This window comes from Gracilinanus agilis, chromosome 5 (assembly GCF_016433145.1).
Source record: "Gracilinanus agilis isolate LMUSP501 chromosome 5, AgileGrace, whole genome shotgun sequence".
Lineage (NCBI taxonomy): Eukaryota > Metazoa > Chordata > Mammalia > Didelphimorphia > Didelphidae > Gracilinanus > Gracilinanus agilis.
Window position 1 is genome coordinate 229,727,143 of NC_058134.1, and position 12,579 is coordinate 229,739,721.

The 12,579-nt window shown below is 33.5% G+C and overlaps 1 protein-coding gene across 1 annotated transcript in view; it reads left to right on the forward strand.

The window, feature by feature from the left end:
* The window catches only part of LOC123250119 (sodium-coupled monocarboxylate transporter 1-like), a 183,521-nt gene that overhangs the window by 115,805 nt on the left and 55,137 nt on the right, over window positions 1-12,579 (forward strand). Inside the window, exon 11 of the mRNA XM_044679155.1 lies at window positions 9,328-9,414. Within this exon, the coding sequence (XP_044535090.1) occupies window positions 9,328-9,414 (87 nt within the window). The remainder of the gene's footprint in view (window positions 1-9,327; window positions 9,415-12,579) is intronic.

Sequence of the window (12,579 nt, forward strand, 5' to 3'; positions counted from 1 at the left end):
TTTTTTCCAATAGTTCCTTGATATTCTTGACCTTTTCTTCTTAAAGATTAATTTTGTTATTTTTTCTAACTCTATAAAATAATTTTTTGGTAGTTTGCTAGGTATGGTATGGCACTGAAGAAGTAAATTAATTTAGGTAGGATTGTTATTTTTATTATATTAGCTTGGCCTACCCATGAGCAATTAATGTTTTTCCACTATTTAGATCTAATTTTATTTATGTAAAAAGCATTTTGTATTTTTGTTCATATAATTCCTGCATTTTTCTTGGCAAATAGATTCCCAATTATTTTGTATTGTCTAGAGTGATGTTAAATGGAGTTTCTCTTTCTAACTTTTGCTGCTGATTATTATTGGAAATATATAGAAATGCTGATGATTTATGTGGGTGGGTTTAGTTTGTATCCTGAAACTTTGATAAAGTTATTATTTCAACTAGTTCTTCAGTTTATTTTCTAGGAATCTCAAGTATACCACCATATCATCTGCAAAGAGTGAGAGTTTAGTTTCCTTATTGCCAACTTTAATTACTTCAATTCCTTTTTCTTCTCTAATTGTTAAAGCTAGCATTAGTACAATATTAAATAATGCTGATGACAATGGACATATCCTTGCTCCACTACTGATCTTAACTTATTGGGAAGGCTTCAAACTTATGACCATTGCAGGTGATTACTTTCTGATGGTTTTAAATAAATATAACTTATTATTTTAAGGAAAGGCACTTTTATTCCTATACGTTCATTCCTATGCATTCTAGCATTTTCATCAGGAATGGGTATATTTTTTTCAAAGGCTTTTCCTGCATCTATTGAAATAATCATCTGATTTTTGTTAGTTCAATTATTGATATGGTCAATTATGCTGACCATTTTCCTAATATTAAACTAACCTTGCATTCCTGGTATACATCACACCTGGTCATAGTGAATAATCCTTGAGATATATTGCTGTAGTCTCTCTGGTAGTGTTTATTAAGGAAATTTATCCCTAATTTTCTTTCTCTGTTTTTGGTCTTCCTGGCTTAGGTATCAGCAACATGAAGAGTCCCATAGTACTCATTCTTTATTTTGCCAAATAGTTTGTATAGTATTGGAATTAATTGTTTTTAAATGTTTGATAGAATTCACTGTGAATCTATCTAAACTTGGGGATATTTTCTTGGGGGGGGGTCATTGATAGCTCATTCAATTTCTTTTTCTGATATGGGATCTTTTAAGAGTCCTATTTCCTCTTTTGTTAATCTAGGCAATTTAAATTTTCATAAATATTTATGCATTTCACCTAGATATCAGATGTATTAACATATAATTGGGTGAAATGGCTCCAAATAATTCATTTAATTTATCCTTCATTAGAGGTGAAATGACTCCATTTTTGATGCTGGTAATTGGATTCTCTTTTTTTTATTAAATAATCCCAAACTATTTTATTTGTTTTTTTTTTTTTATTGAACAAGTGGTCTTAGTCTTGTTTATTATTTCACTTACGGTTTTATTAATTTCTCCTTTCTTTTTTAGGATTTCCAATTTAGTCTTTAATTGGGATTTGTAATTTGTTCTTTTTCTCAATTTTTTTCATTGCATGCCCATTTCATTGATCTGCTTTTTCTCTATCTTATTGACTTTAGCATTCAGAGATTTAAATTTTCCCCTGAGTAGTGCTTTTCCTCAATGAAATCAGTGATTGTTTCTATGATTTATTTTTTGACCCACAAGTTTTGAAAAATTAGATATTTAGTTTCTAATTTTTAATTTTCTGATCCATGAACCCTTATTGACTATAATTTTATTGTATTGTGATCTGAAAAATTTGCATTTATTATTTCTGCTTTTCTGCATTTGGTCGTGAAACTTTTATGCCCTAGTATATGGTCAATTTTTGTATATTTATCATGTACTGGTGAATAGAAGAAATATTTCTTTTTATTGCTCTTCAATTTTCTCCAGATATCTATTAAGTCTAAGTTTTCTAAAATTTCACTCACATTCCTTACTTCTTTCTAATTCATATTTTGGTTAGATTTATTTAGTTCTGATAGGTGGAAGTTGAGGTACCCCACTAATACAGTTTTATTGACTATTTCCTCCATAAACTCCTTTAGTTTCTCCTTTAAAGAGCTGGAAGCTATATCACTTGGTGCATATAGGTTAAGTACTGATATTTCTTCATTGTGTATACTACCTTTTATCAAGATATAATTACCTTCCTTACCTCTTTTAAAAAGATCTTTCTCTGCTTTAGCTTTCTCTGAAATCATAATTGCTACTTCTTTTTTACCTTAGTTCAAGTTTAATAGATTCTGCTCCAGTCTTTTACCTTTACTCTGTGTGTCTACCTGCCTTAAATGTGTTCCTTATGAACAACATGTAGTAGGATTCTGGTTTTTAGTTCATTCTGCGATATGCTTCCATTTTATGGGTGAGTTTATCTCATTTACATTCTATGTTAGGATTACCATCTATGTATTTCCCTCTATTTTGCTTCCCTTTTTCATCTTGCAGTCTTCTTTTTACTCTATTCCTCTATACAAGTGTTTTGCCATGTATTACTCCCTTTCCTACTACCACACTTATTCCCCTCCTACTTCTCTATAGGATCTTTTAATCCCCCCAAATCTTCTCTCGCTAATATTACTCCCCTCCCCCACCACTCCCTTTCTTATTCCTAGGACTTCTACTTCTCTATACAGTAAGATAAGATTCTGTACCCTAATGAATCTGGCTGTTCTTCCCAATCTGAGTCAATTCCAATGAGAGTAAAATTTAAGTATTACTAGTCATCACCCTTATCTTCTCTTCCAGTGTAATAATTTCCCTATCTGGCACTTCTTTATGGGATATAAGTTATCCCATTATACTTCTTTCTTTCCATTTCTCATAGTACAATACTCTTTATAGTACAATCCTCTTTTTTTGCCCTCATTTGTTTTTTACATATCATTCTAAACACCTTACTATCACACCCTCCATCTATATGTATACATCTTCTAACTCTGTGATTATGATAACAGTTTTTAAGAGTCACAGATATCATCTTTCCACATAGGAATATAAACAGTTTGACTTTATTGAAGGCCTTAATTTTTTAATTTTTTCATGTTTAAGTATTTACGCTTCATTTGTATTTTGTATTTGGACATCAAATTTTCTCTTTAAGTCTGATCTTTTCTTCAAGAGTGCTTGGAAATCTATTTGTTAAATGACCATCCTTTTTCCTGAAAGTATATAGTTAGATTTGATGGGTAAGTTGTTCTTGGTTGTAAATTCAGTTCCCTTGTCTTCCAGAATATCATATTCTAAGCTTTCTGGTTCAATGTGGAAGCTGCCAGATTTTATGTAATCTGAATTGGGGTTCCATGATATTTGAATTGTTTGTTACTGGCTATTTTTAGTATTTTCTACTCAGACTGGGAGCTTTTGAACTTGGTTATAATATTCCTGGGAGTTCTCATTTGGGGATTTATTGCAAGAGATGATTTGTGGATTACTTCAATTTCTATATTAATGTCTTGTTCAAGGATATCAAGGGCAGTTTTCTTTTATAATTTCTTGTAATATGATGTCTAAGCTTTTTTTTTCAAGAACTTCAGGTAGTCTAGTAATTCTTATATTGTCTATTCTGGATCTACTTTTGAAGTAAGTTGTTTTTTCAATGAGATATTTCATTTTTTCTTCTTTATTTTCATTCTTTTGGTTTTGTTTTTATTGTTTCTTGATGTCTCATGAAGTCATTAGGTTCTATTTGTCCAGTTTTAATCTTTAAAGACTAAATTTCTTAAATGATCTTTTTATATACTCTTATTTTTTTTGGTGCATTCTCCATTTCATGGTGCTCTTTTCTTCATTTGATTTTTTTACCTCTTTTTCCAGCAGGTCAATTCTGTTTTTTAAGAAACTCTTTTTCATTGGTTTTTGTATCTCTTTTTTTTCCAGTTTATCAATTTTGCTTTTTTAGCTGTTATTCTCTTTTTGCATTTCTTTGCTTTTTTTACCCATTTTTATTTGACATGTCTTAATCAATTATTGAATTCCTTTTTGAGTTGTTGTGGAGCTTAAGATCAATTGTGTTTGTGTTTTTATGAAGTTTTACATGTGGTTACTTGGATCTCACCATCTCCTGTTGGTTCTGTGCTTTGCTCTTTGGTCCCCATAGAGATTTGCTAGGGCTAAATGTTTCTTCTGTTGTTTTCTCATTTTCCTAACCTGTTTTTGCCTGTGGACTGAGAGTTCTGAAAACTACTTCCTGATTCTTTATCCTCTGCTGACTTGCAGGGATGGCATTGTGAGCTATTTTGCCGTAGGACTAGGTCTTCACCACAGGAGCACAGGCCTGAAAGGGACCAGTTCTATGGACTTCTGGTCCTCACTGTGAGCTGCTGCCAGAGCCCGAGGATTCAAGGGGTGTGTCTGAGGTGCTCTTTTGTTAGTATACTCTGAGTACCAGGATCCCAAAATTAGCCTATGCCTAGTTCCAGAACCTGGTTCAGTGGGTTGATGGTGGTGTTAGGGGGTTGGCCAGCATTCCTCTGTGTGCCATTTTGCTTGTGGTTCCCCTTTTTTTCCCATAAAAATCATCTCTCTCTGTCTCCCTTTCAAGAAATGTTCAGTGGGAGAGCCGTGTCACTCTGTCTTGCTGTTGCTTTGGCTGTATCCCATAATTTTTATGTATTGTCTCCTCTTTGTCATTCTCATGAATAAATTATTGAGCATTTCTATAACTTGTATTTTGACACATCATTTTTAAGCATTAGATTATTTAGTCTCCAATTAATTTTTATCTTTCCATGAAGCTTTATTGATTATAATTTTATTGCATTATGACACAAAAAAGATGCATTTATTATTTCTGATTTTCTTCATTTGGTTGTGAAGTTTTTATGCACTAATAATATATGGTAAGTTTTTCTGTAGGACTCATGTACTGCTGAAAAAAGGTATATTCCTTTCTATTGCCATTCATTTCTTTCCAGAAATTTATTAAGTCTTAACTTTTCTAAGATTTCATTCACTTCCTTTACTTCTTTCTTGTTTATTTTTCTGGTTTGGTTTATCTAGCACTAAAATGGGGAAATTGAAGTCCACTACTAGTAAAGTTTTACTGTCTATTTCTTCCTGAAGTTCATTTAATTTCTTCTTAAAAATTTAGAAGCTATACTATTAGGTGCATATATGTTTAGTGTTGATATTTCTTCGTTGTTTATAGTACCTTTTTAGCAAGATGTAATTTCCTTCCTTGTCTCCTAATCAGATCTATTTTTGCTTTAGTTTTTCTGAAATCATGATTGCTACTCCTGATTTTTTTACTTTGGATAATGCACAATAACTTTCTGTTCTTTCCCCTTATCTTTACTCTGTAAGTGTCAATGTGCCCCAAATGTGTTTCTTATAAACAACATATAGTAGGATTGTGGATTTTAATCAACTCTGCTCTCTGCTTCCATTTTATGGATGAGTTCATCCCATTCATATGAGTACCATTTGTTTATTTCCCTCCATCTTATTTTCCCCTTTTAGTTCTGTTCTTTTTCCTTTCAATCTTTCCTTCTGCACAAATGTTTTGCTTTTTATCACCCCCAATTTCCCTTCCCTCCTATTAACACCACCTTTCCCTTGTCTTACTTACCCACCCTCATTTCTATATACTCCTAACTGCTCCATTACTAATGAGAATTTCTAAGAATTGCAAATATCGTCCTTCATGTGAGAATACAAACAGTTTGACCTTATTAAGTCCCTAAATTTTCTCTTTCTTATTTCCTTTTTTAGGCTTCTCTTGAGTCTTGTGTTTGGACTTCAAATTTTCTTTTTATATCTGGTCTTTTTAGCAGGCATGTTTGGAAATCTTCTATTTTATTGAATGACCATTTTTTACTCTAAAAGAATATACTCAATTTTTTTCTGGATAGGTGATTCTGGGTTGTAAACATAGATCTTTTGCCTTCTGAAATACATACTTTTTGTTTCTTTAATGTGAAAGCTGCTAAGTCCAGTGTAATCCTGATTATAACTCCATTGTATTTGAGTTGTCTCTTTCTAGCTGCTTTTGTAGCATTTTCTCCTTGATTTGGAGGTTCTTGAATTAGATATTATATTACAGGAAGGTGTCATTTGAGGGTTTCTTTCTGGAGGTGACCTGTAAATTTTTTCAATTAATATTTTATTTTCTTATTCAAATACATCTGGGATTTTTTTTTATAATTTCTTTGTATTATAATGTCCAAGCTTATTTTTTATCATGACTTTTAGATAATTCAACGATTCTTTTTTTTTTTAAATAGCCCTTACCTTCCATCTTGGAGTCTATAGAAGAGTGGTAAGGCCTAGGCAATGGGGGTCAAGTGACTTGCCCAGGGTCACACAGATGGGAAGTGTCTCAACCCAGATTTGAACCTAGGACCTCCCATCTCTAGGCCTGGCTCTCAATCCACTGAGCTACCCAGCTGCACCCTAATTCAAAGATTCTTAAAATATCCTTCCTGGATGCATTTTCCAGGCCATTTTCCCCCAATAACAAACATTATGTCTACTTCTGTTTTTTTTTTAATTTTGCTTCAGTGTTTCTTGATTTCACATGAAAATCATTACTTTCTAGTAACTCAATTCTTATTTTTAAGGCCTAATTTTCCTCCATCAGCTTTTGGGTCTTCTTTTTCATTTCTTCCATTTCTCTTCCCCACTTTTCTTCTGCTTTTCTTAATTGGTTTTTGAAGTCCTTTTTGAGTTCTTCCAGAACCTATGTACACTTCATGTTTTTCTTTTGGACTTTTGGATTATTTTACTTTGATTTCATTGTCTCTCTTCTATTGTCTCCATAAAAATTCTTTAGATTTAAGTGCTTTTTGTTTGTTCATTTTTCTAACTTTTTATAAGTAGACTGTGTTTTCTGGGAGGTTAGGGTACCCTATTAAACTTCAGACTTTCCTTAACTTATCTTCTGGGTTTCTGCCAATTTGAGTTCTTCCAAGATGGCCTAAGGGCTTAAAACTCTGAAGGCCTCCTCCTACCACTGATTCAGTTAACTCTTGAGATGCAGATAGCTTAAAGACTTGCCTTGGGCGAAGGTCTTATGCCTTTGGCATAAGTTTTTGGTCTGACTTTTTTTTTAACCCTTGTACTTCAGTATATTGTCTCATAGGTGGAAGATTAGTAAGGGTGGGCAATGGGGGTCAAGTGACTTGCCCAGGGTCACACAGCTGGGAAGTGACTGAGGCCGGGTTTGAACCTAGGACCTCCTGTCTCTAGGCCTGACTCTCACTCCACTGAGCTACCTAGCTGCCCCCTTTGGTCTGACTTTTAACTTGATCATATCAGAGGCTGCTCAAATTCCAGTCCCAGGTTTAGGGACAGGTTTTTATTCTCACTGTGTACTTGATCCTATCAGTCACACAGTTGATTGCCCTGTCCTGGAGCCTGCACCATGAGCCCTTGGCAAAAAGATCCAGATCTCTCTCTTGAGTTAATCATCTACCCCAAACTGGGATCTATGTCCTCATCATAATCCCAGATTGGGACTCCTGACTTTGCTCTGGGCCCAAACAGATCAACCCACTTCAATACAGACTGCCCTAGGTTGGGATTTTGAACTACACCACAGGTTTGAAACCTCAAGGGTTGTGCATTGGCTTGGACCTCTATTTGCTCAGGCGGGATCTCAAGATCTGCATGTTGGCTTGGGCTTAAGTTCCAAACCTGGAATAGTAGATATAGAGTGGGGGTGTGTGGCTTGTTCTTGGTTTGCTCTTCATTCCTTGCTATAGTCTTGTTGATTGTGCTCCCCTCTTTCCATAGTGCCCCAGATGTTCTCTACCTACCTTTTAAGTCATTCTTTTCTTGAAAGTTGTTTCTCTCTGTCTCCATGTTGGTTCTTTCACTCCTGTATTCATTTTGTGGCATTATTTTAATACTAGTTGGAGGTGAACTTGAGCTTCTCTGTTTTACTCCATTTTGGCACCACCTCTGGAAAATCCTCTTAACTAATTTTTTTGGTTCTTTTTATTCCTTTTTTCAAAAAATTTAGAAAAATTTTCATCACTTTCCTTTGCTGCCATATTGACCAGTCTGCTAGGTGTAAGGTGGTACTTCAGAGTTGTTTTAATTTGCATTTCTCAAAATCAGGAGGAATTTAGAATACTTTTTCATATGCATATTGATAGTTTTGATTTCATCATGTGAAAATTACCTTCAGTCTTCTTTCACCCTGTCCATCCTCAAAAGTGTTTTGCTTCTGATCCCTGCTTCCCACAGTTTTCCCTCTCTTCTATCAGTCCCTCCTTTCTTTCATTCACTTCCCCTCCTACTTCCATTTAGAATAAGAGAGAGTTTTATACCCAACTGAATGTTATTCCCTTTTTGAACTGACTCTAATGCATCTGCCTATCTTCTTCCCCACTGTAAAAGCTTTTTCATACCTCTTTTATATGAGATAATTTACTATATTCTTTCTCTCCCTTTCCCTTTCTCCTAATACATTTCTCTTTTTCACTTTAATTTTTTTCTTTCATCCAATTATATTTAACTTACATCTATGCCTTTTTTCTCCTTGTCTTCTAATTGTCTTAATAATGATAAAATTCTTAGGAGTTACATATATCATCAAAACCTCATTATTATTATTTTCCACCTAGTCACTTACCTGGACTTCATGTTATTTTCCAGAAACAACATCCAACAAGATGAAATCAACTCTGTAACTCACTTCCTCAGATACTCTTCTTCCCCAGCATAACTTCATTATGCTTCCAGGCTAAGCAACTTCTCCTTCACTCTCTTTCTGCACTTTTCTGCATGTTTCTTTGGGTTATCTTCTTCTACTGGATTGTGAGGTTCTTAAAGGCAGGGACTGCCTTCTTCCTTTTATTTAAAAAAGGAGAAATGATCAGTATTTAAATTTTATTGCTACAGGGAAATAAATTTCAGTGTAAAGCAATGAATAAGGATTGCAGAATGCAGAATGAATAAGGAATACATAGGAAAAACATATATGAACAGAGTGAAGTAAGCATGAGCAGAAAAACAATATAGGCAATTGTCACAACTTGATTAGCTATGAATATTTATATTCTGGCTAGAAAATGAACATTTACTATTCTGAAGAATATAGAGAACCCATAGGAGAACATGAGAGTAGCCAAATGTCAGATTTGTGTCCCTGAGTTGGAAGAGGGAACTTAAAACTGCATACCTGTAGCTTTCCAGTTTTTAACTAGATGCACTCAATTTTAGTTTCATTTGAAAATGTGTCCGTTAATTTGACCTATATTCTCTTGGAGAATTTTCACTTTGAGTCTGTGAAATATCTAATCTATGATGTTTGTTCTGGTCCTAGGCTGTTGTCATAGTATTTGGAATGATTGGAGGACCTCTCTTGGGCTTGTTTACTCTTGGAATTTTAAATCCTTTTGCCAATGCATATGTAAGTATTGTTATATACACATTTTACCATGACTACATTTTTAAGTATACAACCCCCTGCAAGGTCATGTGATAGACTAGAAATAAATGACAATAGAAATTCCATGAACACTCCTAACATTATGAGAAAGCATTTAGAAAATGATTGCTTTACAGTTTATTCATGGAACCTATTAATAGAAACATCTAATGTTTTATATATCTTTTCCTGCATTTCTTCTCTGGAAATTGATATACTAAGAGAAAAAGCAATGAAAAACTAATAGGATGAGAGTCCCTCAAAGAGAAATATAGATAGGGGCAAGTAGGTGGCTCAGTGAATTGAATGCCAGGCCTAGAGATGAAAGGTCTTGGGTTCAAATCTGGCCTCTGACACATCCTAGCCTTGTGCTTATGGATAAGTCACTTAACTCCCATTGCCTAACCCTTACCACTCTTCTGACTTGGAACCAATATTGAACATTGATTCTAAGATGCAATGTAATGTCTTTTTTTAAAAAGAGAGATAAACCAAAAAAGTATAACATTTAGTTTTATTCATATATGAACAGGGCCTTACCCATTAAAAAAATCTCTTTAGGATAAGACCTAGTAATGGTAATTATTGGATCAAAGGTATACATTGTTTTATACCCCTTTGAACATAATTTCTAATTGCCCTCCAGAGTGGTTGGATCAGTTCAAAACTCCAACAGCAATGTATTAGTTTCCCAATTTTACCACACTCCTTCCAACATTTATTAGTTTCCTTTACTTTCATATTGGTCAATCTGATAGGTGTGAGGTGGTATTTGAGAGTTGTTTTAATTTGCATTTCTCTAATCAAGTGGAATTTAGAACTTTTTTATAAGATTATTGATAGCTGTGATTTCTTCATCTGAAAACTGCCTATTCATATCCTTTGACAATTTATCAATGGGGGAATGACTTGGATTTTTAGAAATTTGATGTAATTCTTTAAAAAATATTTAAGAAATGAGACCTTTATCAGATAAATTTTCTATAATTTTTCCCCAGTTTTTTTGTTTCCCTTCTAATCTGGGTTTCATTGGTTTTGTTTGTACAAAAACTGTAAGTTAATAAAACCAAACTTATTCATTTTACATCTTATAATGTTTTCTGTCTCTTATTTGGTCATAAATTCTTCACTTCTTCATAGATCTGAAATGTAAACTGTTCTATAATCCCCCAATTTCCTTATAATATAACTCTTTATGCTTAAATCATGTACTCATTTGTACCTTATCTTGGTATTGGATATGAGATAATGATCTAAACCTAATTTTTGACTACTTGTCTTGATATTCTTGACCTTCTGTCCTTCCAGATGATCTGTATTATTAATTATTTCTGGCTCTATTAAATACTTTTTTAGTACTTTGATTGGTATGACACTGAATAAGTAAATTAATTTATGTTAGAATGTATTTTTTATTGGTTCAGTCTAGCTGTGAGCAATTAATGTTTTCCCAAATCTTTATATCTAACTTTACTTGTATAAAAACTGTTTTATAATTTTGTTCACATAATTTCTGCATTTATCTTGGCAAATATATTCCCAAGAATTTTATATTTAGCGTGATTTTAAATTTATTGATCTGCTTTCTCTCTATTTTATTGAATTTAGCATTCAGGGATTTAAAATTTTTCCCTGAGTATTGCTTTGCCTATATACCATAAATTTTGATATATTGTATCCACATTGTCATTCTCTTCAATGAAATCAGTGATTATTTCTACTATTTCTTCTTTATTTTATTTTATTTTATTTTTAAATTTAGACATTTATTAATATTCATTTTTAACATGGTTACATGATTCATGCTCCTACTTTCCTCTTCACCCCCTTTGCTCCCCCCACCCATTGCCAACGCACATTACTATTTCTTCTTTGACCCACAAGTTTTGAAGAATTAGATTAAGTTTCCAATTAATTTTTAATTTTCTGCTCCATAAGCCCTTATTGATTATAATTTTTATTGCATTATGATCTGAAAAATTTGCATTTATTATTTCTGTTTTTCTGCATTTGGTTGTAAAGTTTTTATGCCCTAGGACATGGTCAGTTTTTGTATATGTATCATGTGCTGGTGAATAGAAGGTATATTCCTTTTTATTCCTATTCAATTTTCTGCAGATATCTATTAAATCTAAATTTTCTAAAATTTCGCTCACATTCTTTACTTTTTTCTTATTCATATTTTGGTTAGATTTATTTAGTTCTCATAGGGGGAGGTTGAAATCTCCCACTAATACAATTTTATTGACTATTTTCTCCATAAACTCCTTTAGTTTCTCCTTTAAAAAGTTAGAGGTTATATCACTTGGTGCATATATGCTAAGTACTGATATTTATTCATTGTGTATACTACCTTTTATGAAGATATAATTACCTTCCTCATGTATATTTTTCATAAAATCCACAATTTAAAATTTTTTGAGAAAAACTTCAGGGAAAGAAGCTTGCTAACTCCTTGAATCAAGAAAATGAACTGTTTGGAGAAAGATGCCTGCAGAAACCTACACTGTACCAAGAAGATACAGAATGAACTTTGGGATTCAATTGATTGAACTCAGGAGGGTTGATCACAGTTATTCTGAATGTAAACTTTTATGCCAAAGGGGACTGATCCTAATTGGTTTTTTGTCAATGTGCCTAGCAAACATTGGTTTTACACTCTTTTCTCCTATTTCCCTCTTCTCTCTAACAAGTCTTGTAGTTTCCTCTTAGAAGGGGCAACATTGTTAAATGGTGTTTAGCAGTATAAGCTGATTATGTTAAATGATCCATTGGGGAAACTAGTCTCCCTCTGGTGTCTGTCTCAACTCAGGTAGGGCTCGTTAAGCTTCCACTAGAGGACCCTCAGTAGGAGGGCTGTTTAGCCAGAGGACCCAGTGGTGAATAACCACATGGCCTCCTCCAGAAACTAATCTCTCCAGAAGCCAATAAGGAGTCAGATTTTCACTCACCCACATTGTAGTTCAAAGGGGAAAATCCAAGAGCCGTCTTACCAAATGGTATAGTCCCAGGTTCAAGCTGAGGAAAGTCCTCCACAAGCCTCCAGAACCTCAAAAAAGCTCAAAGACCTCATGACAGGAAGTTTCATTCACTTTGAAAGACCCTTTTTTATGTAATTTCCTGTTTCTTCCTCTACTTTAGGGGACC